General features: G+C 37.6%; 3 protein-coding genes across 3 annotated transcripts; 1 reads left to right on the top strand and 2 right to left on the bottom strand.

The window, feature by feature from the left end:
- The first annotated feature begins 1,349 nt into the window (after window positions 1–1,349).
- On the top strand, window positions 1,350–3,770 carry LOC103401974 (phosphoribosylformylglycinamidine cyclo-ligase, chloroplastic/mitochondrial-like). The gene is made up of 8 exons (XM_070814053.1): window positions 1,350–1,883; window positions 2,001–2,095; window positions 2,183–2,284; window positions 2,380–2,439; window positions 2,694–2,866; window positions 2,966–3,068; window positions 3,168–3,326; window positions 3,451–3,770. The coding sequence occupies exons 1-8, from the start codon at window positions 1,538–1,540 to the stop codon at window positions 3,619–3,621; spliced, it is 1,209 nt and encodes a 402-aa protein (XP_070670154.1). The 5' UTR covers window positions 1,350–1,537; the 3' UTR covers window positions 3,622–3,770.
- Window positions 3,771–4,062: 292 nt separating this feature from the next.
- On the bottom strand, window positions 4,063–14,030 carry LOC103401973 (uncharacterized). Its single transcript, XM_008340704.4, has 23 exons — window positions 13,607–14,030; window positions 13,447–13,518; window positions 12,592–13,206; window positions 12,048–12,271; window positions 11,782–11,847; window positions 11,546–11,680; window positions 11,015–11,133; window positions 10,626–10,931; window positions 9,968–10,055; window positions 9,786–9,891; window positions 9,585–9,692; window positions 8,720–8,883; window positions 8,463–8,583; window positions 8,115–8,339; window positions 7,837–8,027; window positions 6,879–7,046; window positions 6,682–6,787; window positions 6,351–6,488; window positions 5,619–5,780; window positions 5,328–5,528; window positions 4,731–4,925; window positions 4,570–4,641; window positions 4,063–4,474 (listed from the first exon to the last, which is right to left on the bottom strand). Exons 2-23 carry the CDS (start codon window positions 13,492–13,494, stop codon window positions 4,322–4,324), a joined length of 3,711 nt encoding a protein of 1,236 aa, XP_008338926.2. The 5' UTR covers window positions 13,495–13,518; window positions 13,607–14,030; the 3' UTR covers window positions 4,063–4,321.
- A 3,658-nt stretch (window positions 14,031–17,688) lies between these two features.
- LOC103401972 (glucose-6-phosphate isomerase 1, chloroplastic-like) lies at window positions 17,689–24,562 on the bottom strand. Its single transcript, XM_008340703.4, has 14 exons — window positions 23,695–24,562; window positions 23,464–23,586; window positions 23,071–23,169; window positions 22,207–22,290; window positions 21,262–21,405; window positions 21,113–21,178; window positions 20,366–20,434; window positions 20,142–20,249; window positions 19,493–19,545; window positions 19,273–19,411; window positions 18,965–19,121; window positions 18,685–18,763; window positions 18,152–18,218; window positions 17,689–18,049 (listed from the first exon to the last, which is right to left on the bottom strand). Exons 1-14 carry the CDS (start codon window positions 24,226–24,228, stop codon window positions 17,915–17,917), a joined length of 1,857 nt encoding a protein of 618 aa, XP_008338925.2. The 5' UTR covers window positions 24,229–24,562; the 3' UTR covers window positions 17,689–17,914.
- Between the last annotated feature and the right edge of the window lie 2,070 nt (window positions 24,563–26,632).

Genomic DNA, 26,632 nt, shown 5'->3' with positions numbered 1-26,632 from the left:
GTGGTGAAGGATGGTAGGAGATATGGTGATTGTTAAAAATAGGGCCAACTACGTTTTAGACTTTTTAGGTTTCAAGTAATTTTCAAAATTAGTCACACACATTGCATCGTTGGTTTGAAATCATTTCAACTCAGGTCTTTTGTTTGTTTGATTGATTGTCTAGTCTCTCGGTGATGTCTTGACAAACTAGAGACGTATTTATAATTTGATGTGGAAGCCACACTTGCACTAGGACTAAGATGAAGAAGTAACTAAGCGACATGTATGCTTTCACAATTTTTATAAAATTAAGGGCTTGTTTGGTATTATATTTGAAATTTTTTTTATCATTTCTCAAAACATTTCTTGAAAACAATTTTCTTTAAGACTCAAAAACTTGATTGTTTTGCGATTTAAAATTTTTAAATCTTACGACTTAAACTAGACAAAGAGATATAAAAAGAGAGGGCCATAGGAGAAGGAGAAAGAGGAGAGAGGAGGAAAGAGAGTAAAATATGATTGAAAGAAAGATAAAGAAAAGAGATGATCATATGAGATAGAGATGAAGAGAAGTGAGAGAAAGAACTGAGAGAATGAAGACAACACATTGGAAGAGAGACAAGAAATGTAAAAAAGAGCGGAGAGAGAAAGAAGAAAAGAGAGAGAGAGAGCGAGATTTGGAGGAGGAGTGAGAGAAATGAAAGGATTGAATTTAAGTTTAAAATTTTTCAAAACTCACTTTTTATGTTTTTAGAGAATAAACTATATTTTTTAATTAGTCTTAAGTTCAGTTTTTAAAAATGGAACTTTAACGAAAAGCTCCCGGTACTGTTCATTTTAACGAAAAACCACATTTTTACACTAAAAAGTCAATATGGTACTATTTATTTTACCCTTTATTTTGTCTTTATCATTAAAACTCAAAGTTTTCAAGCCATTTTCATTAGTTTTCCTTTTTAAAAATAATCATACCAAACAAGTTTTTAAAGGCTAAAACTTAAAAATTATTTTTGAGTTTAAAAAGTTCGATTCAATTAGAGTACCAAACAGACCCTATATAAAAAAATTCTACTTTTAACACGCAAGTCAATTTTAAATGGGACAAGGATTGTTTGCCCTCCCACTTCACGTGCTCTCCTGTTTTGTATGGTCACGGTTAAACCACGTCAACATTTTATATTATTTTTTTTATAGAAATAATAAGACAAAAATAAATAGTAATATAAAATATTGACGTGGCTTAAAAGTAACTATACAAACAAAAAGTTATGGAAAGTGGGAGGGCAGACAATCCTTACCCTTTTAAATGAAACACAATACAAAGAAGTAAAGGAGACACAGATATGTGACGACCATACAGTTCCAAAATCCAAACTAGTTACACACTTACAGGGGTAAAAAGGTAAATAAGGCATAAGTCAAAAGCTGTTTCGTTGACGGGCGAATTAACAAAACAACAGCAACAACCCTAGCTGGAGCTTCAACTCGCGTTTTATTCCCGCCACTCTCTCTTTTTGAGCTCCGTCGCTCTCGGCAGAAACTCAGCTGTTCAGTCGCCATGGTCTCCTCCTTGAAACCAAACACTCAGCTCTCTCGCTGCTTTCCCACTTCGCCCAGACCCTCTTTCTCCAACGCCAACCCCGCCCAAACCCAACTCTGCAGACTCCCACCTGGGTCTCACTCCGCTGCCTTCTCCGCCCTGTCCATGTCTTCCTCCGCCGAAACTTCCCGGAAAATCCACGTGCTTTCAGCTTCAAAAAACGAGTCCGGAGAAAGTGGTAGCGGGAATGTCGGTCTGACGTATAAGGGCGCCGGTGTGGATATTGACGCCGGCGCGGAACTTGTTCGGCGAATTAAAAAAATGGCTCCTGGGATTGGAGGTTTTGGGGGTCTTTTCCCTTTCGGTACGAATATTATGCTAGCTGTTTGAATTTTTTAGTACTTGGGTGATGAAATTTTTTGTGCACTGTTTGTTTGAACTTTTGATTACTCGCGCTGATCAAGTTTTGTGGTGATTGCAGATGATAAATACCTTGTTGCCGGCACAGATGGCGTCGGGACGAAGCTTAAGCTTGCTTTCGATACTGGAATTCACGACACCATTGGTATTGATTTGGTAATGCTAATTTTGTTCGAATGAATTGTCATGTGGTACACAATGTGTCGTTGAAAACTGCTGCTCTAAATCAGTTTCGATTCTCAGGTTGCTATGAGTGTCAATGATATTGTTACTTCTGGTGCTAAGCCGTTATTTTTCCTTGATTACTATGCTACAAGCCGGCTCGATGTTGATCTTGCTGAAAAGGTAGAGCTCACAGTGCCTGAGTTTCTTGGGTTGTGTAAATACATATCACTAATTGAAGCTTACTCCCGTTTTTTGTTTGTTTTACCTTTTTCTAGGTTGTAAAAGGTATTGTCGATGGTTGCAAACAATCTGACTGTGTTCTTTTAGGTGGAGAGGTATGCTAAATAATCAATTCTTGTGTTAATATGTATATCAAGCATTTTTTTTGCAGTTAATTTGAATGTATAGCATTTTACTTTCACACTCGTGTTGTTAATACTTTTACAATGTATGGATCCCTGAATTGCATATGCCAAGCATGTCTTCTTGCGGTTAATTAGTTTATATATGGTGTTTGTGCTTATATTTGGTACACGTGTTACACATATTTTGGCTAATGGAGGGCTCACTGAATTGCATATATTTTCAGACTGCAGAGATGCCAGATTTTTACGCAGATGGTGAGTATGACCTCAGTGGTTTTGCTGTTGGAAGTGTGAAAAAAGATGCAGTGGTTGATGGGAAAAACATTGTGGCTGGAGATGTGCTCATTGGCTTACCCTCCAGTGGGGTTCATTCTAATGGTTTCTCTCTCGTGAGAAGGTTGGTGCTGCTCAAACAACGTTAGTGTGTAGTGGTTTTCATATACTAAATGTAACGGAAGCAATCAACCTCAAGAATTTTTCTGGTATATCTTTACAGGGTTCTGGCTCACACTGGCCTTTCTCTGAAGGATCAGCTGCCTGGGGAAGATATTACGTTAGGTGAAGCTTTAATGGCCCCAACTGTGATATACGTTAAGCAGGTGAATGCTAACCCACTTCCAATTCTTTTGCATTTGTGCTTGTCTAGTGTTTTGCTAGTTGCTGAAAACGCTCTCTTTTTCTCCATGCACCAATAACAGGTTCTTGACATTATCAGTAAGGGAGGCGTAAAGGGGATAGCCCACATCACAGGGGGTGGTTTCACGGACAATATTCCTCGAGTATTTCCGAAAGGCCTAGGCGCTGTCATCTATAATGGTTCTTGGGAAGTCCCAGCTGTTTTCAAATGGATCCAAGAGGTATAAATATATTCCATCCGGCAACCAATTTTGGAATTCTAATTTTTGTTAGATATATCGCTTTGAGCTGTCATCTTGAAACTATGTAATCTAGTTTTCTGACTGTCCTTATTTCTAACCCTAGGCCGGAAGAATAGAAGAGGCTGAAATGTTGCGAACGTTTAACATGGGTGTTGGGATGGTTCTTGTTGTGAGTCGAGAGGCAGTCCATAGAATACTTGAGGATGCAAATGGAGCTAATAAAGCTTACCGCATTGGTGAGGTTGTACGTGGTGAAGGAGTTCGTTATAGTTGAAATGAGATACGAGGTAATGTATGCTCTTTTGAGCCTATTTGACGAAGTGAGATGCGAGGTAATGTAAGTGCGGCTTGGATTTTGCAGTTTATGTATCTCGAGTCTTGACGTTCACAAGTTAAATGGAATTTGTCAGAGTTGTCATGAAAGTTTGAATTCATCAAGGATGGTAGGGCTCTGTTTAAGTTATCAAGTCCGTTTTCTAATCCGTTTCTAATACGTGCTTAAACCGTAATCGCTTTCACCGCTAATGATCCAATTTTGATTCTGAATCTTCTATTCGATGTACAAAAAGTACCTCATCTGCGCTGATATGCCTTTGCGTTTTTCGTGTTGGTGTGCATTGAAACGGTAGTTGTACTTTGAACATGTTTTGTCGATGCTCGCAAGCCAACCGATGAACACCATTTACAGGATTTTCTTGCTCGTAAGATTAACGACTTGTTCATTTCACAAGGATTTTACTGATTAGATTTCTAAGATTCAACTTGATTTTAATACAAATATTAAGCCAATATTTGGCCAATACAAAAATTGTTTATCAATCCTATATTTTCGAGCAAAAACATGTGAAACATTGAGTTCTCTTGTGACTCGAGAGCAGCCGAGTTGCTTGCTCCCTCTACAAAAATAAGCAGCACCCGGCTTATACATGTCGATACAGAATGGCAATCTGTCTCCCCACCTCATACACTTGCACCTAAAAATAGTAGGTATTGTCCTTCAGATTGGCAGCATCCTTGCAAAGAATAGACCGGACTTCCATTATGGATCTAGGAGGCTGCACGTCCTTCTCCTGCAGTGTGTTCCCCAACAGCTGCTGCATCTGTGATGCAAATGTATCATCCAGAATCTGCAAATACGAAAAAGGTTGCACATTAGAATGGAAACAACCATACCAAGAAGAAAAGGAGGCAAAGAGGTTGGAAGGTTTCAACCACTACTTACAGAGACAGCGATGCGAGAACCCTTATACCACGACTTATTTTCTTTTCGGTTCTCTAAGAAACTCAGAACATCCTGCGACAGAAAAAAAACGCCAACATTAGATGAGCAAAAGCATAAGCACAGAGCCCCGGATTCTTGAAATGCTAGATTGAAGAATTTACCTGTCCCATTCGGTCCCAATAACCTCGACAAATTGCAATGAAGACGTGAGTCCCAAAAACAGTATGCAGGTGAGTAACTGTGGTTGCCAGCTGGTCTTTAAGAAGCTGCATTCTACTTCTCACATCAGATTCTACCACGGTTTCTTTTGAATCTTGCAGAATCTTCTTCAGTTTTGTAGCACTCTGCAACTTCGACTGCAATAAACATGAAAATCAGTGACACTTGACAAAAATCACTACTTAATAATATTAAGCATCCACACAGGTACTGAATGGAAGCAGATAGTGGTTGCTTACTGCAAACACGTGCAGAAGCCGAGTAGTTTTTATTGGTCAAGTAATTACACGAATATACCAGTAATTCAGATCTTTATACACCAGAATATGCATTAATACACGCTTTAATTATTCTTCAATGGACAAATTAGGCATTTTGTACATCATGACAGATTGGCAATTAACATGTTTAACCTTTATATCCATCTTATCTATACAGATCATCTCTTCTTTTTCATTTAACATATACTCGTTAATTTTGTAACACTATCACACAACAACTAATTCAAACAGAAAGGTGCAAACCACAATGATACTCACATTCTCTGCAAGTTTTTCAACAACTGCTTGTATGTAATTTTTTAACTTGGCTCTCAACATTACAGTGACTTCACTGAGACGCTCTCCAGGAACTGTGTTCCCAGCATCCGGAATGCAGGAACCCCATGATTTGAACTGCACTTCGATTTGGGGACGAAGGACATCAAGCATTCTCTTCAACGAATTCAACAGAATTCCCAACTGAAATGCAATCATCAATTTTTAGTTTTATTTTTTAAAACGTTGAATACACACGTGAAGATAACCCCAAAGTTTTAATAGTCAACTAACCTCTTCAGGGACTGTATAGGCGCTCACAGACCTTTTGGCAAGCTTCTGAACATACTTGAGGCCAAATTTCTTTGGGGCCAAATTTTCCTTTAATGGTGACAGGACGTCTGCATACTGCTTGTCTAGAGATTCTATGATCGCCTTCTCGACATCAGCAATAGCCTTTGTATTGAAACGTAGTTGAAATTACGAAACAAGCTTAATATATGTATATTTATTTCTATTTCTAATATGATAACACAACGCACAAGTACACTTTTCTGGATTCATATTCTAATGTTGAATATAAAGACAAAAATTATGCGTAAAGAGAGATTCACTCTGAACTAAGCAAGCCAAGAAAATAAGAAGCCATAACCGGATGACAAGAAACTCAATTTGTAAACCTCCAAGAAAACCAAAAACAAAACAAAAGTTATAAAATAAGGAAACGATTATTTGTCATAAACTGGATACAAAAATATGTGGATGAACAAGACTGTTATAAGACTAAATGTCATATTCCTTAAGCAAAACAAATAGCTCTGTATTCCATTCTTTAACCATCATGTTTAAAGTAGGAAAGAGATTAATTAATTAAGCAAATGAATGAAGAAGGTGGATTCCACATTCATGATGTGGTACATATGTGTAAGTCCAACAATAAATTGTTGGATAAGTTCAAAATGAACGATGGTGATGAGAAAAACTAAAGTAGACAAAAGACTTTGAGACACAAGGAATCCGACTTACATTCTCCAGAATGCAGGCATATTCAGGCCATCTGGAAATGATGATCTCATAGTCACTCAAAGTTGCTTTCAGACGATCATACATTTCATCCACAAAAGGAGTTGTTGAATGCTGTGTCCTAACTCCTGACCATTTTACCTGCAAGTGCATAATCTTTAGATACCTTATTGAACGTACACCAGTTTTTACGAGTGAGGATATCTTTAGAAGCATCGTTTAGCATAGCCCTCCAAAGATGCAGGTATAAAATTGTCGATAAACCACCACAAAAAAGAGTACCGACTCATTTGAGATAAATGTCATATACAATAACACTTAATAACATAAGTACCTTGTCTAATTTGCATGCTTCGAGCAAAGACCCACGCTTATTTTGAATCCACAGCATAATATAGAGGTGGAACAATTCTTTTGCATCAACTCCAGCTTTAATATGACTGAGATAACAAAGAAAATGAATTAGGACTATGCAAACCAAATAATATAATTAAGTGTTAACAATAGTAGTAGCAACAAAATTAACATTACCCGATGTTCCAACTGGAAAGGTCTCTTTGGAAATCTGCTGTGGCTATAACAAGGTCCCCTACAGGGGATGAAGGACCCGTTGGGGGGCAAGCAATGAGGAAAGCACGCAATCTACTGCATAGGTCTGTGCTGTATATTGATGCTGACAGATGTGGGAGGTCTACAAAACTGTGCAATGAAAAATAAAGCATCGGAATTATATCTGTCCAACATCAAACAGCCAAACAAACCACTGCACTGGTTCGAGTAAACGATACAGCTTTTCTATATTTTCACAATCACAAAGAAAATCAAATTAATATCTTAACTATGATCAGCCATGTCATAAGAAATATTAAACAAACTATAGCATATATTACAATGTTAATGAAGACTTAAATCAGTGGTTTTTGCATCTCAAAATGTGAGGAAAATGACTAATAAAACTCTTCTTAATAATATGGAGATTTAGTTGACACTATTCATACTAAATATAAAATATTAAAAGGGTAATTTCTAGTTTTCCTTTCACCTAGGGCCTAAATTTTCAAGGGGCGTCCTCTCACATTCCATAGCAAGATCCATTGACCAGAGATAGGGGAAGTGTATCTATTTTGAGCTATTCAGTTAAACCAATGGATCGTTAGTGTATAGCAGATAGCATAAGAATTTCACCTCAGAGCACATATGCACATAAAATAATTATTTTTGCTAAAGATAGTTTGACAGGAACAGGATCATATATACATAAGACGTCAGACCTCAACACAAGATTCAGCACCATATGTCAAAATATCAATTGGCGTAGGTTTTCAATAATGTAACCACAAATGATAGCTTTTTATCATCATTTCCTAACAATAAAACAAGCCAACTATTTAAAAATACTAGATAGTGCCTCCAATGGAAAAATATTTTGCCAAAAAAAAAAATGAAATCATATTGGAGAGAGTATCACTTGACGGTTTCACGTGTGTACCTGGGGAGTATATGCCGATTATGGATCTCAATATCAGTGTGGATTTCATCCCTAATGTTAAGGCACAAAGATTTCATTTTCTGGTAAGCAGTCGCCATACTCAAACTATCAAGCAATATACCATCGCTATTGCTGGTAATATATTCATCTGTCTCAGCTAAGTGCCTCTGTGATCTCTTTCTCGCAGCAACCTGGCCAGTCACTTAAAACAATTAGGGAAAATAATAGGTACATCACCCACGCAAATCATTGTTAAATAAACTGGAAGTTTCTCAAACCTGGAAATGGTGGCATAAAGCAGTCTGCGCCTCGGGAGACAAGATATCATGAAGAAGCGTGTAAAGTTTGACAGCAGGCTCCAATGCAGGTGCAGCATGCCCAGTCGCAGGTCGAAAGACCTCCATAATTCCTGAAAGAGATGACTCATCCAAGGACTTGTAATTCTCGAAAGCTAGAGCAAGAGTTTGTTGAATCTGATCCTTAGTTTCTCCTAAGATTCGGTTCTGTGAAAACAAAAGTATTAGAATTTTGTTAGAATAGAAATGACAAGAAAGTAAAATGCAATAAGCAAAAAGCATGCCACAACATAAAAGTTAATATCAAAAGCAACAATGATTCAAGAATACCTCTTGGTGACTCAGCATGCTCTTGTTGTGGCCTTTCATCAAAACAGGCCTTAGCAAATCGTACACCAAGTTGAGGCAATCAGCTGTTGGTGTAGCTACATCCATAACATAAGAGAGATACCTAATCGAGATATTCATATTAGGAGCATGACTCGGATATGGAACCAGTGAACAAAAAGAAGCGGCTTATAACAATCATTCACATGGGCATATCATTTTAACAGAAACAAGCTATCAATCCAACAACATTCCATTACCTCAGCTTGGTGTATACATCAGAAACACCGTAATATGTTGCAAACTCAATTAAAAGCCATTTCCATGGACCCTGCACCACTAGATTCCTTTGTTGAAAATGCTGAACCTTCATAGCAGCTTCTAAAACAAGGTCATATGCAACCGTTTCTGCAACAGAGCCACACTGAACCCCAAAAGCAAAACCAATATCACAAAAGGCATTTTGCAATACATCGTATATAATGGAAGTATCCATGTTCCCACATTCGGCTAATGGATTAATAATCATTCTTTGTACGATATTAAAGTTAAAATTATAAATAATAAACAAATAATTAACTATATACTTTCTTCCCTTTTCTTGTTTTTTTTCCTGATCCTTTTTTGGCCCAGGACTGGAACATGGTGGCTAATATACATTGCTGAGGAATACTACGAGAAATCACTCAAGAAAAGATTAAAATCTTATCATTCCTTCATCTTTAGAAGATTACAGCACAATATTTAATGAGGGTATACATTATTTTGCTATTGGAAGAAACCCTTGAGCTAAATACTGTTATGCACCAGTTAAAACTAAAATTGAAGAGATTCTCTTCTAAGGTCCTGTCAGTCATCCCAAATATATACTACATATCTATAGATCCTAACACCTGATAACAAAAAGCAATCAGACGATCATTTCTACATCCACTTCTTAAACTCGTCAAGATACAAGTGTGTAGTTAACCTTGTATGACAATTAAACTAAGATTTTTTTTTCTTAAGGATTACCATTGTATTAGATTACAAAAAAACTAATTCATAAATGAAACAACAAATGGAGAAACTCTTAATACACAAGGCTAATATATCTTTAAGGATACTAAAGTAACAAATAAACACCTTGGGATTGTCATCTGAACTTGTTGAATAATATGTAGATAGCTGCATCTTTCCCACAGGTTCATGTTCTGGTTCACGATAGACAGAGAACCAGCGTTGCTTGTCAGCCTGCAATCAACAATAAAATTAGCCTTTCTGCCAGAACCATTATAGTTTTTATTTATCCTAAAGCTACCACCATAAGGATTAAGAAGGCATTACTGGGTCATCAACAACTGTTGCCACTTGAACAATGACTCTACCAAAATGCTTTCCCTTCGAATCAAAGACTTCGACTATTAGATCATCTCCCAAACTATCTGGAAAGCTGTAAGAGGTGTCAGTACCTTTCTCAACTTTCTCAAGCAGATATAGTTTAGAAAAATAAGAACAAGAGAGCATACAAGACATGAGTTTCACTGGATCCAGGTTGCATCTTGATGGCATCTTCTTCAGTTGAACTTTTCAGTCTTAACAAACAAGAGTACGTTTCTGATGCCAGTTAAAAGTGAAGGTTAACATTCCAGTAATTCATGAAAGACATTTGGAAAGAATTATGTTATATACACTACAAAGTACAAACACAGCAGACTATCAGAAAACTGTAGCATGCAAAAAAGAAACAAAATGAGGCACCCTCATAAGCGGCCATAAGTTACGGATACAAGAATATGCTAGTCACAGTTTAAAGTAAACACTTATAAACTAAATCTATGATTTAATGACAGAATAAGCACATAAACCTTTAAGGCTTTAAGATAGTCTCGATATACAGATTAGAGTACAACAATTGTTAGGAAGCACTAGGGCGTGGAGATTCATTGCATATTTCTATATCTTTATTTATGGGTTTCCTTCATCTAAGTTGTACGAAAGGTTGCACACTATCAATTATACTCCTGAAGACAATAGATCTTTCCCTGTGAAGTGGGATATCGAGAATATTGTAAGAGATGGTGCAGGTTGAATGAATGAAATTTTATCATCAATCCCTGTGGTACAAGGGGCATTTCAAAATAAAATGTAGAGAGAGAGAGAGAGTTGAATTTTCCATGCTCATACCATGCACAACTTCATATGAGGACGAACTGTCTCGTAGACTTGTTACACCAGTTTTCAAAAGTCCAGACACCTGTTTTATATACTGAGTACCAGCATGCACATACGCCAAGCTTTGACGTGAAAAAGAACCATTTGCAGGTACCCGAGGTGCAACTCGAATCTTTCGAAGGGCTTGCCATCCAGAAGCAATTGTAGACTGGAAGCTGGAGAGATGATGACGAATGGATTCCAGTTTGATTACTGGTGGTCTTATAGACGAAATACTGCAGCCAGTAGGTGGGTCCAGGCCCATTTTAATTCTGCGCACTGTACAATGAAAAAGAATTCAGAATGATCTCGTAACCATGCACTTGAATAGTAAGAATTTAAAAACAGGCGTTAGATGCTACCTTGCACTTTCATCTTGCCAACAATTTTCTTTGGTTTCGGAACAGCTTTCTCACTTGCAAGCTCTGAAGTCTGCTTTGCCAACAGTTCTTCCTCTGATTGTAAAAGCACTTGTCGTAAACTACAGTTTGACAGCAAGGTTTTAAGGAGATGGAGTGTCAATGGTGGAAAAGATAAAAGTAAAGAAGTTTTTCACATCATTCACTGTACTAGTTTAAGCTTTCAACACTAAATATTTTACTAATCGTCTGATCAAAAACAATGTCAACATCAATGAACTCCCATAAGGTTCAAACTTTTTATCTCAAAACCCATCGTTTCCTAATTCACTTCTGGCTTAGTCAAACCATAAACTCAATTATATTAATTTGCTATGTTGCATAACTTTTTTTAGACTATGAATTCATGCGAGGATTTGATCACGAAACTGGCAACAGACATGTAATTATACAGGGTCTAATAAGAATGCAATGAAAAGCCGTCTAAATTAAGTTTAAGATAGGAGAATAAGGTGATAAAGAGCATGGACTCACCTAAATGCATCTCGTAGAAGAGCACATTCATTTTCCAAGAACATGGGAGCTTCCATGCATTCCATTGCCCAAGCATGAAGGCACAAACGCACACATGCATCATATGCAATAACACCATGCCATGGCCCTAGAGCACTGATATTGGTTTATGGCACATAAAGTCAATAAATTTTAGATGGCAGAAACAAAGGTTAAACTTAAAAACCAAGTACAATTATGGCATTGGTTAGAGATACCTTGCATAATATGTTGGGAGCCGAGCTGGGCATGATGGCGCAGCAGCTTCAGAACTAGTTGTAGTTCTGTGAACAGAGATTGACATAAGTTGGTCCAGTTACCGAAACTAAAACATACTTATGTGACAAACTGTATGACTAAGAAATGTAAAATAGCAGCATGCTTCAAGTACTAAGTTTGTGAAACAAAAAGTTTCATGTTTCTTTCCAACATAAGCACAGATGCATGCCATTGTTTCCAAATAGGACTGCAGTAATATGCATACCTTGCAAAGTGTTCAAGATTCCCATTTCCAGTAACGCCATCCTGCTTTTTACCAGGGGTTGTTTTGAATTCAGATGGAGAAGTAGCACGCGGTGTCCTATGCACTCTAGTAGGACTTTTCTCATCATCCTGTTTAATTTCCTGAGTTGCACCACAAAAGGGTGGTGCACTGGGAACATCGTCATCAGGAAATTTTTTACTCTGCAGGTTTGTGGAATGCAAATTCTGCAAAATGGACAGGTTCAGAAAGAGTATCAGTGCGGTAGTACACCATTTAGATACCTTAAAAGTTATTATGCTGCAATGCTGGTCTGTTAGATAGAAAGTCCCTCGATACATAAATAAAACTTTTGCCTTACCAATTTTAGCTTTACCAACTGTTTTTTAGTAGGGGTGAATAAAAGGAAATGTTATCCAACAGTTATTAACTAACAATGATTTAGTCAGCATAACTATAGAATCTCAAGTGGGAGTGTGAGTGATAGCATGCTGTCTTGGATGTCAAACAACAATCCACATACAATTAAAGATATAAATTCACAAACCTTTTCAGCAGCACTTTCCAAGTTCCTACGTGAAGGTGCACTTGAGGCATAACCCTCAGAAGCATAGGCTTTATTATGAGGCAACCCACTCTTGATGCTTCCTCCGGCTTGTGAAGTAGAAAACTCGGAGCTTGCAGCCGAATCAGATGACTCGTCCTCCGTATAACCATTCTGCGCGACTGGATACTTCCTCGCTCCCCTCACCAATCTCTCTGCCACAGGTTTCTGTCTCCCCACAACAGTGTCCATGGAGGAACTGACGTCTGAATAAGTATAATCACTGCCATAATTGGTCTGCCCTTGCGACGGCTTCCCATACCTATGAGCAGCAGCACTGGGAACCCTATCATCTTGCGGTGACGAATCCAGCGAGTACCTGCCTCCATAAACTCCATCTTCTGAATCAGTGGTTCTGTCATTATCAGAAGCAGACCCACTCTCATCCCCATCAGCTGGAATTGTCCGAACCGGTATGGCATTGGAGGGCAAGTGTCCACTTCTAAATTTAGACGGAGGGGGGAGTCCAAACCCCCTGCCGCCACTACCACTGCGAATGTGCATAATCGGATCAATCCTAGGCCGCAAATTAGAACCCGAAAATGGAACTTCCTCCTTCTGATTAAGCAACAAAACCCATAAATCCAAATCTCATAATTCAGAACAAAATTTTCTGACTTTGAAGCACACATGCAAAATTAACACAAACCCAGATCCTAAATTCCTAAACACAGTCGAACAAGAAGCGGCATTCACCCAAACAACAGTATAAATCAAACTCTACTTTATTATTTATTTATTTATACTTAAAAAAAAAAAAAAAAAAAAGGAAAGAGGGTATGATTTATCTTCACAAACCTCTCTAACCCAACGAAGGGCGCTTCTATCAAGTCCTTCAGTGAACATATCTCTTCTCGATTCTTCCTTTACCTGATTCAAAACCCACAAACCAAAAAAAATTTAAAAAAAAATCAACTTTTTTTCTCCAGAATCTTCCCACCACCCACAAACAACTTACATATGGCAATGCAGAAAACCCAAATGAGAGAGAGGGATTTCAGAGAAGAAGAAGTAAAATCAGCGAGATTTCGGAAGAGAAAAGTGCTTCTGCAAAAAGCAATTTCAGAAGTCGTGCTTGTTTAATGATCTCTCTGTTTCTTCTGGGTGTGGAAATCTGTCACTCACACTGTGAACTATATTCTGACTTCTTTCTTTCTCTTTTCTTTTCTTAATTATTTAGGATTTTGTCTACTGCTTTCCTTTTCTTTGTTGGGATTTTCAAAAATCCCTACAAATCTCGTACGTGGTCGACTCGGCAAGAATATTTTGGATTTGGAAGCCAGAACGGCGACGTAGAAGGAAATTAATTGGATTGTGTAATTAATTAATCTTCACCAAAAAAGGCTATTTATTAAATTAATTAAAAGTTCTAACGTTAGATTATTAATGGAAAATAAAATGCTTTTCCGACGTATCCGCCAACAAAGTAACGGGTAGTCGACGTGGCAGAGCGGAGCTTTTGTTTTTCAGCTTTTTTTGAATTATTTATATCAGCTGAGAAAAATAATAATAATAATGTTCCTAAATTCCGAACGTTGTAGTGGGGTGGGGTCTAAAAGGCGTGACATGGATTGGTGCTGCAGTGGGGTGGGGTCCCACATGCCATACTTTTCTTCTTTTGTAATTTTTTTTTTAATTTTTTTTTATCGAGAAGAGAAAGATTCGGAGTCATTACAAATTAAGAGGATTGGAAGTTCTGAACGTTCAACACATGGATGAAAATCCAATACATTGTTCTACACGATATTAGACTGCATGCAAATATTTTGTAACTTATTCGACTAGCCTTCATGCATTTGTGAGAAGATATTTTTTGAATCACGGCGTGTTACGTGCGACTTACACGTTTTAGATGAATAATATTATATCATGCTAGAAGAAACCTCTCATAAATCAATCAAAGCAGCTGAATCCATATAATAAAATCGATCTTTCAATTTCGATCTACATTCGATTGAATTTCCATTAAGAATTGAGAAAATAATATTTAATAAATAACTTATTGAATCATATTATTACTAATTCCTTGTGAGGTACTAATTATAAAAAAAAATTAAAAAAAAACACTATAAATGAAAAAGTTAAATATTAAAAACATTGTTTATCACTGTTTATATAACGAAAATACCCCTACCACATTTGATGTATTATTTTGAACTGCTTTTGAAGTATTTTGTTTAATGGACATTTCTGTGCACTTTTTTTTTATGAAGCTTGTGATCCCAAAAATCACTGTTAAAAAACCCTGGCTTTATATATAGAAGATATGCATGACAAGATATTTTTGTTATTTTAATATTTGTTTTATACATACATTGTGATTGTGATTTTGCAGCATGCAGCTAAACAAAAATTATAGTCAAGTTAACTGTAACAACATGAATAAGTTAGTGGTATAGTGAAATCAAACAGTCTTCTAGCCCTCCTCACATCGACAATCTCCCACCTTTTTCCTCCCTTCCCCTCGAACCCAGTTAACCATATTTTTCTTCTGTCAAACGATAAATTTATTAAATTAGATGTTAAATTAGAAAGTCGAAAGGGTTCGAACCACGCCGTAAGGGCAACACTGACAACACTCATCTCAACCACTGTGATAAATGATCACTTGCTATTATTTACGTAATTATGTTTGAATCTTTCTCTTTGTCATTTAGATAAATTTCATATAGAACACCTCTAACATTAAAAAACTTATAACACTGAATTTGTAATTTTATTAAATAACTTTTGTGTATGTAACTGTAATTTACAGACTTGGCTTGTTATGGGTAAAATGTAAAGTCATTGGTGGGGTTTTGGGCACTACTTTAATTTGAAACAAAAAATTCAAACTTTACAATACCACTTGAGATTGGAATTGACCAACCCACTGCTTATTAACTAAATCTACTAGATTAGTGGTTGTTTAGTGCCTTAGTCCTTAAGCTATTTCTGCATGGGGTGGGAGCCACCAGCCACATGCTACTCACACTGCCAACCAAACATCCTCAAAGACTTTTAATTCGTCTCTGTCATTTTTGTCTGACATTGAGCTGTACACATCTAGAAGCGTAACTCTAAAACTCACTCTCCTACCAAATATTTTGCAATTTTCAAACACAAAAACGGGTACGGGCGATATGAAACAACGTCAACAAATTTTGAAGAAATATTATCATGCGTATGAGCCATGACACAACAGTAAATCGTAGCTAATATCCCTCTCAATGTACTTTTCGTATCACATGAGACAGCAACATAATTTTAGCTTTTAAAAAATGAATATGTTTGAATTTGTGGAAATTTGAACTCGAGTGGTAAGTTTCAAACACTTGCTTTGCACTAGATTAACTCCTTAAAGATTTTGCATATATGTATTTTGGATTAACTTGACAATTATCTTTATCCCACAGAAGCAAACACATAAAATGAATAGTAGGAAGGACTTTTTGGTTCTAGTTCGTCAAGGAAAAGATTTATCTCATATATGAATCATTTTCCAAATCTTATATCTTTAATTATTTTGGATACCATATTGATGTAGCATCTTTAAATCCTAATCGGCTAATCCGAGTACAAGTAATCTGATGCTTATTTTTATTTTATAAAGTAGTGAGTTTCAAATTTTCAATACATTCAATGCGAAGCCACCAGTTGATATTTTTTTCTTAAAGTGTACAAAAACTATAAAAATCATAAGATCAATGAAAGATGCTACTGTGAATATTTGTGTACCGAAAAAATTGAAAACATAATAATTTTTTCTTTCTGCTTACAAGGACATAATAATTATATGCACATGATGGAATTTCGCAAAAAAAATTAACTTCGTCCCACAATAAAGTTTAGAATTTGTTTGAAACTATTTTTTTAATGACTAAAAATGATTTCAAATAACTAAAAAAGGGTTAAAATTAAAATATATTTGTACTCATAAACGCATTCGTTAAAAATATTTTCATTAAAAAACGCTTCATGAAAAAACAGTAAAAATTAAGAGTTTCAGTCCACTTCCACAAATAGACATTTCAAATAATTGGAGACAATAAGCCTCAATTAGGCGTGTGCTGGCTGGCTTAAAGTGGAAAGTAGCAGGCAACAGTTGGAGATGGACAATGACCGACTGATATTGACAAATTGGATTTGAATTTCTCCTTATCTGATTACAAGAACTTTAATGAAAAATTTTCGATACTGTTCATTTTAATGAAAAATTATATTTTTATATTAAAAAGTCAATTCTATTATTATTTACTTTACCCTTTATTTTATCTTTATCGTTAAAACTCAAAGTTTTCAAATCATTTTCATTAGTTTCGTTTTTGATTATTGACTATGATTGTCTGTCATTTTCTAGTGCTGGACTTTGAATATTCAATCCTTCTTTCCATCAACAAAACTTTCATATGCTCTTTTCGATTAGAAAAATGATATTATTTTTAATTTTCTATACACTTTTGTTTAATTATATCCTTTATTTTTATTTGATTTGTTCATTCAACAAACCAAAATAAAGAAAATTGTAAGAGACGTTAAAAAGAATGTATGAAAATAAGGAAACTCTAGAGTTCGACATTTGGAACACGTGTCCCTACCCACCCCTTTGATTTTTTTCATTTTCACTCAGCCTCATTTTGTGTCCCACCACATCCATGACCGAATGAGGATTCTCTCCGGATCCTCTTTATGAGGATCTTAGGAATCAATTCATCTTAGTCGTTCATCGTACATTATGCAGTCAGCTTTCGTTAGATATTATTTGTGTTCAATTTTAAATAAAATTTCAAAATAATTTATGAATGCAGAATAACTGACGAATGAATATAATGAATTAGGATCCTCACAGAGAGGATCCGAATAGAATCCTGTTCTTCCATGACCAACCACATCGACAGTCTCACATAAGAACCCCTCGTGAAAATAATGCACTACGAGACAATTGAGTTATTGGAATGTCTGCAATTATTATTACTATAATCAAATCAACATTAGAATATAGCACTAACACAATTAGTGTGCTAATATCTATAGTGTGCAGAAAATGTTGACAAAGGAGGATGATTTAAAGTATAATATTCTGAAATAAACCACCTTATTATTCCTAATTACATCGTCATCGTTTGTGACAAACGCTCAAAACGACAAGTCGTAAATGGAATTTTATTTCCTGGTTAACTCGACCAGATTCGCGATTCCAAATACAAGACAAAATACAAAGGGAAGAAGATGAAGTTATCCGGATGTGTAATTTCCAATACATGTATAACACAGGAAAACACACAACTTAACCGTACAACGCATCGACATTACACTCCCCGCCGAAAACTTTGATGCTTCGCGGTGAACCGCAGTTGCCTTCAGCGATAATTGCTCTGTCATTGGCCGCCATGTGAGCGATGATCTTGTAGATCATTTCAATCTGAAGGAACAAGGTAACAACGTTAGTGAAAGAAATGAACTACTCCGTGAAACAGATTTTTCTGTTAAAAAGGAAGATATGAAAAGGGCAAACTGGTAATACATCTTCAGTAGCGTGGCACCGGTCAGCCACTTCTTCAAGCGTCAATGGTTCGACAGGATCCTTGCAGCTGAAACACAGATAGTGGCGGTGAGAATTAGAAACAAACAATGACCACCCCGGTCACATTGCTTATGTGACATACGGTAGAAGTGGTCCTTCATTCGGATTTTGTTTCTTTTCCAATCAATGACAAGGTTGTGATTTTCGTGTTAGTGCAACAGATAAGACCTTCCCCACAAGAAAGTGACAGAAAAAAAATTTCTGTAGCAAATTGCCACTCCTTTTTATTTCATAAAAATACAAAATTACTTGATCCGGATTCTCTGTAAGAATCTTTCAACTAATGATCCTGTTGTTACAGTTGCAGAAGTTTTCTTTCATTCGGGAAATGTTTGTAAAGAAATTGGTTTTGTACTTTAATTTAGTGAAAATATAAAATCATATGCGAGGACGATGAACAGAGAATTGCAAAAGTGTTCATTTCAGAACCTATGCATAAAATGAGCTAGTTTGCTAATAATTTGACGGCATACCTGGCCTCATTGAGCACTGCTAAAACCCGCTTCTGAAGGGCTAATACTTCTCCAGCTGCCTTTTTCCCAGCTTCAACACCTGAGACAACAATTAAATACAGAGGATTAACAGAGACAAAAGAAGGTAACTCACGTCACATATCAATAACAAATGAACGTTCTCTGTTACTACCTATATTGGGGACAAATGCATAATGCACAAAAACTAAATAAAACAAATAACCTTTCATGTCTACTCATTCACTTCCAGACCCAAGGATGGTCAAAACATGTTATTTACCAGGTTGATGGTAAGCGTTAATGTTGACAAGTGAAGCATATATCCCGACTGCTCTCTCATAAAGTGCTATAAGAGCGCCAACAGATCTTGGTGTCACTTCTTCCACTGTAACCGTAATCGACTCTCGGTCGTTTGAATAAAGAGCTGACCTTGTTCCCTGCAAAACCTCAGTTTAGAATCTTAACATTGATGCATGTATGCTAGGAAATAAAAATGTAGCAAACAAGTTATAGCTAATAAAACAATAAAACAGGAAGTGACACCCCAACAGATAGTCACTTATAACCGGCTCTTATAATGAATCTAACCTGCAGCATTCCGAACAGGTAGTCACCACATGTGACGCCGGGTTCAAGCTCCCAATCATGACCTGGCGGCCTATCACGTAGTACTTCAATGAATGTCGCAAAGAAATTGTGCACGCCGTCTCTCAGTTGTTGAATGTAGCTGTTGAAACAGGTTCATGAAGCTCACAAATAGTATACATCAATTGATGGATCAACTTAGTAATGAAAATTGAAGACTTACGCATGCTGATCTGTGCTCCCTTTATTTCCATAGACAGTAAGTCCTTGATTCACCTGTGAAAGAAAGGTGCGCACTAAAACTATCGATTACAAAAAATAACCCACCGTTGGAGCACCTCTAACAGATACTACTAATTAGGGCACGAACAGTCTTAAATAATCTAGTATGTTGATCATCAAGAGGGTTCAGAAAGCAATCTATGCTGAATTCCTATGTAATCAACTAATGGAGCTACACACATTATGAGAGGGATCAAAATTCAAAGAGCAGGACTTACAGAACTTAATAAAAGCTTGACACTATCTGCGAGGCTACATACACAAAGTCAAAGCTTGTTCACATTTAAATATCATATTATTCCACGTTAGCACTAAACACATCACATATGTGAACCGGTCTAAGTGATGAAGCATTGAAGCCTGATCGCCTTGGGAACTTATACAAGGGCAAAAACATGGTACGGAAGTCAAAACTAAACTAGACTCCCATTTTTTAGTGCAAATACCTACCCGCAGAAGGCAAAATCTAAAAATATCGCAAAATCCAAGTCTATCTTGGAAACTGAACTAAATGTTTTCAGATGATCAACTTTCCCACTCAAAATAGAAGTAAATGAACAAAAGAGTGGCATACAGATTGTTGCACGTACCCGATTTCCATCAAGGTCAAATTCCTTCCCAATAGATTCCATGACCAGCTGTTGTAAATACCGACTAAATAATAATAGGCTATCCTTGTAAGGAAGAACAACCATATCCTGACAAAGTGGGAAGAGCAAACATTTAGAAACTTCGAAATGGACAGCATCACTAAGAGATCACACTAAAATTTGATAGTATTTAGGGAGTATAGAATAGAGCAAATAAAAAGTACCTTTGATCCCACCCCATCAGAAGCCCAATACCAGCATAAAGCAAGCAACGCAGCCGGATTATTCCTAAGCTGAACCAAAAAGCATGAAATACATTGGTTATTTGTTTTCCACTCCTATTTCGGGTACTAGCCAAACAACATAACTAGTCATTACTCATTACTTCCCACTTAATTATGCAATTTTACTCTCATGGAGTTCAACTTGAGGTCAGACTGGAAAATCATTCACCGCTGGGGAAAACGACTAACTGTATTACCAAAAACTAAAAAGAAGAAATAACTTTACTGCTGAGAGTAACAGAATATAGCAGCAAGAGAGCAGGTAAGTCGATGACTTCTCCAAAGAGAACTATCAAATTGGAGGAGCCAGTGGTGTAAGGCACATAAGTACACTGGAATTGACTTCACTGAAGGTTCTCTGAAAGGTGCAGCTCAGCCAGTACTTCTATTTAATTTTTTTTTTACTGCCAGCTGGGTACTTTTTTTTCATTACAAGGTAAAGGAATAATTTCCAACCGAAAAGGGTTCACACCTATATTACACAACTCCTATTACATCAAGTTAAATTATAGAAAAATTTGCAAAACAGCAGAATTATCCATCAAAATAGAAAAAATGATTTTTTCAATCTGTAAACTATCGTATACAACCCCACTGACATTGTGATTCAGAAAATTTGCTCTGACCAACCAGGCAGCACTATATCCAATCAACCATAAAGAACAGAGCTAGCAAACTGATGCTCACCACAGTGGTTCGGTTTGCCTCATCCATCAAGTCTCCACCAGCGAGCATTTCTTTAATATCAATCCCCTGAAGAGGATAAATTATATAAGAGTTACCCATGATAAAAATGAATGATGATCATATCAAAACCTGAATTTAAGGTCTACAACCTGCAGTGCTGCCGGAAGAAGACCAACTGCAGACATTTCAGATGTTCTGCCACCAACCCAGTCAAACATGGGGAATCTAGCTAACCATCCCTCAATTCTGGCAGTGTTGTCCAATAATGAATTTTCTTGAGTTATAGCGACACCCTACACATGCACATAGCAATACATGACAAGTTGACGATTACAATAAGAGAAGAAAGACCTAAATAAGAGTACTGGCAAAAATGAAACTACAAGTTACATCACCATATAGCAGCAAGCACTGCCCAACACTAAATATGAGGTGAAAGTTCGATCAATGAGGTTCTATCTCACCTTTAAAATAGGGAATCTGATACAGACAAATAGAGAAATCCAAATAGCTCTAAAACTCCTTATAAATTATGAAAAGAAGCCAGCCATAAAAATTGATTGAAATTAAACATCAAATGGTGGTGGTGTTGTGTAGACAACTAAGCCCCTTTGATTAATAGTCCAAAGCACTCATTAAAATAAGAGGTTAGAGGCTTAACCATCACTTTAGACAAAAGGAAATGCAAGGGATTTGTTAGAATTGTTGGCTAAAACCGGCAAATCAGAACAAAACAATAGTGTTTTCAAGGAAAGGTTTTTGAAGATACAGCCAATAGGAACAATATACCATGACAGGTACCTATGCTCCCCATCATCTTAAATCATAGAAAAGGAAGATGATCAATGCGATTTCCTAATGCATGTGGCATGTTGGTCAGTCAAAGTGTTGGACACCATAAATGATAATAAATAAATAAAATAGAGCTTAACATCACCTTTCTACAACCTAATAAACCTAATATCCTACTCCACAACTCTAGCTCCAATAGCGCCATCACAGATTTCTAGTTTTCTATAATGACGAGATTTAACATTTGATAAGTTGACTGTCAGAACATTAATAAAGCAGAAAGAAAAACCTGAGATCAAAACCTGTTTTGCAAAGTTCAGGCCAGCCTCACGGAAGGCCTTCTGTACTTCCAGTAACCCATTTCTAGTTTCAGGAGTACCTCCACTCTGAAATTAATAATTTGAAATTGACATCATATCAGCAACTTGGATTACAACATAATCAAGAAAAAGAATTTAGAATACAAAATTAGATGGAAATGTACACTGAATGTACGCATTGTGTCTCCTCTCATATTAGTTTCTCACATTTATGGTACCACAAAAGGCTTATTTTTCGTAAATATGGGGATACTACAAACTAAAAAAGGTCGTACCCAGTGCACAAGGCTCCCGCTTTACGCAGGGTCTGGGAGAGGTGAATGTCGGCTAGCCTTACCCCCATTTATGGAGAGGCTGCTCCCAAGTCTCGAACCCGAGACCTACCGCTCATGGGCGAAGGCACTTGCCATCGCACCAAGTGCGACCTCTGGGGATACTACAAACTAAAAAAAAAGGTCGTACCCAGTGCACAAGGCTCCCGCTTTACGCAGGGTCTGGGAGAGGTGAATGTCGGCTAACCTTACCCCCATTTATGGAGAGGCTGCTCCCAAGTCTCGAACCCGAGACCTACCGCTCATGGGCGAAGGCACTTGCCATCGCACCAAGTGCGACCTCTGGGGATACTACAAACTAATTGGAAAAAATCTGCAGTCCATGTGGCTTTGTCAGGAAAGTGTGGATGAAGTAAAATTGTTCGTTATAGCGTAAAGTAAAAAATATTCTCTTAGGTTTATCAAGCACTAATTAGATGTGTTTTAAACCATACCATCACACCTATTTCACCGGACGTGTAGTACAATTAATGCATAATAACAGAAAAAGGGCAAAGAGATTTTGTATTCAAACCTTTGAAATCACAATGACAAGTGTTGAAGCCAGCTCGGGCCCAAGCTGTGCAATCTGATGATCAATTCCTCCTGGATCGGTATTGTCAATAAATCTTATCTGCAAACAAGACAAAAACAAAAATAATCATTTGCACATATATATATATATATATATATATATATATATATATATATATATATATATATATATATAAAGGATCAAAATAGGAGGGGATAGAATGATTGGCATTGAACTACACCCAGTAGCTAGCATATTTCATACCAGGACCGAATCTTAGCATTCTTCAAGCATGTAAATATGGTACACCGATTTTAGTTCGAAGGGGGAAGTCTATAATGTGACAGAAAAGCTTGCATGTGGGCAGAAAGCACAATGCACTTATAAATGTACCTTAAGAGGAGGGTTATCCGGAGCTAATGCCTCAGCAACGAACTGTGGTCCAAGTGCTGAGCCTCCAATTCCAACTGATAGTATCTGAGTAAACCGACCTTCCGGCGAAGATGGCGGCTTAATCTGCAATTTCCAACAAATCCCATTTCATCAAATTATCATACGAACATATCTATTTATCAAACTATCAGTAACTAATCAGATTAACCAATTAAAACACAAAAATCTGACCTTACCGCTGACGACGTCGTTCGAGAACTTCAGAAGTGCCTCGAGGGTCTTCTCAATCTGCAACCTGAGGAACGAGGTGGGGGCGAGCTTTGGGTTTCGGAGCCAGTAATGGCCGACCATGCGGCGCTCATCGGGATTAGCAATCGCGCCCTTCTCCAGCTCCTCCATGGCCTTGAACGCCGCCTGGAACCGGGGCTCCATTTCGGAAACGAACTCGTCCGTGAACCCGACCCGACTCACATCCAGAAACAACCCGAGCTCCTTGTGCTGGTACAGCCAGTCAACGTACCTCCGCCACAGAGCGTGTGGGTCCTTCACCAGCCCCTTCTTCTTACTCGGAGCCCCATCGGTGGTCTTCGCTAACTCCGCCGAGACGTCCCGAGCCACCGACAGAGCAAAGCCGCGATCGGCCGATTTGATCCGGCCGGGAAACGCAACAGAAACCGAAGCGGAATCCTTCCGCAGCGAACTCGCCGGTTTCAGGTGGCGCGTGATCGTCGGAGAAGCAGAGTAAATGCCGGAGATTGAAGCCATTGGAATCGCCAATTGAGGAACTTTTGAGGATTTTGGTGCTCCCACACCCAGTCACACCATGGATGTGTGCTCGGGAGTTGCAGTTGAGAAATGCGTTCGGCTTTTTGGCCTTTTCTCTCTCGGTACGTATTTTAGGCGTGAGCGGCCGGCGTTTGACATGGTTCACACATTGATTGGTTGGTAGTTAATTATTTCGTTGACGGAAATGGCCTCCGTTGGTGGTGTTATTACGGGAATGCCCGCGAATAACCTTGCGTTTCCTTGCCATCGCGCTCTTTTGTGCTCTTGGTCATTTTGCCGGCGCGCAGATTTGGCTACCGGATGTCTCGAAAGGACAATTTGGTCAAAAGGCATCCATCCGCTTCAGTGCCGTTGATTATTTAAATCCTGCGTGGAATCAACCAAGAGTTCTTTTGTTTGGCCAAATTGCACTGAGAGGCCCTGTAGATTATGGAGGTTTCCACTTGAGTTCTTGTAATTTTATCTTTTTTCATTTTCGTCTATTGGTTTCCAATTGAGTTTTCAGTTTCCATTGTTTGATAACTACTTTTGATTTTTTAATTCTTAAATAAAAAACATTATGTTGAGAGTTAAGGACTCAAACAATTTTTTTTAGCTAATTTCCCTCGGCTTCTATGTTCTATGCATTTCATCTAGATTGTCGTTAAATAGAAACATTGCACACCATGAAAGAGTAATTTGATCATTTCACTACTTCCATGTTTCACTGTATTTCTTGGCATATTTGGATAGAGCTCGATCTCATAAGCGCGTATGTGAGAACTGTTCGTAAATCAGAATTATAACAAAGGAGTAATAAATGAGCAAAGACAAAGGCACAATGGTTATTGGACCATCAATTTCTAGAAGGCTCTTGCTAGATCAATATTCTGGCAAAGAAAAGCCATGTGTGTGGCTGTGATTGGAGAAGGGAAGGAAATGAGAGAAATTAGAGGGGGGGTTACCCAAGGAGGAGAGGAAGAAAGGAGGGAAATGTGAAAAAAATGGGAGAAGGGGGAGCCAGCACCCAGATCCCCTTGACCCGCATGAGACCCGATTTCCAACCCGGTCCCTCGCGAAATTTCCGAAGTCATTTCCGTCGATTTTTCGACGAGATGAAACCACCCATCACCACCACACTACTCACCGACCTTTCATCTTTAATTCCCACCCAAACTCGACTCAGTTTTATCCCAATTTAGTAATGAACTCCTCCGGCGAGTTCGTGGATTCCGCGGTGGCGATCCACTGTTTTTGAAGGTTATTCCCTTGACCACCAACACTAGTAGATTCCCCTTGAACCCAGGAACAAATCCTAAGCATTGATTGAGGCGTTGGAGTCCAAGTGGATGACAATTTGAAGGGCACCAATCCTAGGGTTTCCGGCAGCCTCTCACGGATTTCAGGAAATTCCTTACGAAATTAAACTCTGTCGCAGGTATGAAAATCTTTCCCTTTGTTATGTTCTACAATCCTGTGAAATTTGGTGATTTTTGGAGTTGGTCAGAAATTTTGGTTTTCATTCACCAAAAACTGCCGCATGCGACAGCGCGTGGCCAGTGGGCCGACTTTGTCTTTTTAGGTTAAATTTGATACTCTAATTCTATATTTGATATCCGTTCAATGAAATTCTATAGTTTGAACCTAGTTTCGTTAATGTCCACCACTTGAATGTTATAGTAAACGGTTTAAATATGATTGTGAACTACGATTAGCTTAATCCCTTCACATGGTACGTAGGCAATCTAACTCTAAAGTTAGATCCAACCAAAGTAAATTTTATGAGTAAGTTTCAAATAAGGAAACTCATTGTGGTTAATAGACTAAAGATTAACCATGGCTTTGTTTTGGCCTACCACTATGTTTAGCTTCCGAATATTTTGGGGCGTTACAAAAAAATGTACTCACATTTCATCCCATCAACCCATTCACTATCTCCTCTAATATATAGCGAAACAAAGATCAAATCAACCCACTTCCCCCGAAGTGAAAAAGTAAATTCTCAAATAAGAGAGAAGGGAAGGGTTACTCATGATGGTGGTGTGAAGACATAAATTAACTACGTCCAATCAAAGTATGGCACGTGAATTATAATCAATGTGATGAAATTATATTGATTGTGTGAGCAGACTGCTACTTTAACCCTAATGGGCTAAGTAGATTAGTCCGTTGAAGAATGGAAGGTTGTTGCTCTTCCGTTAACTGCATGTATATGTGAATGTTTTAAATTACCTAAAGGAGTATATCATGGAACAATTCCATTTCCTTGCGCTGAAGTTGTGAGAAATGGGCTCGACCAGCAAGAATAGATCCCTTATGCACTATTCAGATCTGGGGAAGAAGCAAAGCTACTTGTTGAAGCCTTGGGTTCAGGCAAATTAGGCGGTTTAAGGAAATTTATTGT

Source organism: Malus domestica, chromosome 15 (genome assembly GCF_042453785.1).
Source record: "Malus domestica chromosome 15, GDT2T_hap1".
Classification (NCBI taxonomy): Eukaryota; Viridiplantae; Streptophyta; class Magnoliopsida; order Rosales; family Rosaceae; genus Malus; species Malus domestica.
This window is presented reverse-complemented; position numbering and strand designations above follow the sequence as displayed.

What these genes read in the sequence shown, in the direction of transcription:
- LOC103401974 (XM_070814053.1), top strand. Translation starts at nt 1,538, where the DNA reads ATGGTCTCCTCCTTGAAACCAAACACTCAGCTCTCTCGCTGCTTTCCC. An exon ending in TGGGGGTCTTTTCCCTTTCG is followed by an intron (nt 1,884 to 2,000) that starts GTACGAATATTA and finishes TGGTGATTGCAG; the next exon opens with ATGATAAATACCTTGTTGCC. An exon ending in CTGTGATATACGTTAAGCAG is followed by an intron (nt 3,069 to 3,167) that starts GTGAATGCTAAC and finishes CACCAATAACAG; the next exon opens with GTTCTTGACATTATCAGTAA.
- LOC103401973 (XM_008340704.4), bottom strand. Translation starts at nt 13,494, where the DNA reads ATGTTCACTGAAGGACTTGATAGAAGCGCCCTTCGTTGGGTTAGAGAG. An exon ending in TGGAAAGTGCTGCTGAAAAG is followed by an intron (nt 12,272 to 12,591) that starts GTTTGTGAATTT and finishes TCCATTTTGCAG; the next exon opens with AATTTGCATTCCACAAACCT. An exon ending in CTTTCCAGTTGGAACATCGG is followed by an intron (nt 6,788 to 6,878) that starts GTAATGTTAATT and finishes TTGTTATCTCAG; the next exon opens with TCATATTAAAGCTGGAGTTG.
- LOC103401972 (XM_008340703.4), bottom strand. Translation starts at nt 24,228, where the DNA reads ATGGCTTCAATCTCCGGCATTTACTCTGCTTCTCCGACGATCACGCGC. An exon ending in CGGATAACCCTCCTCTTAAG is followed by an intron (nt 23,170 to 23,463) that starts GTACATTTATAA and finishes TCTTGTTTGCAG; the next exon opens with ATAAGATTTATTGACAATAC. An exon ending in TTGTCATTGTGATTTCAAAG is followed by an intron (nt 22,291 to 23,070) that starts GTTTGAATACAA and finishes TATTAATTTCAG; the next exon opens with AGTGGAGGTACTCCTGAAAC.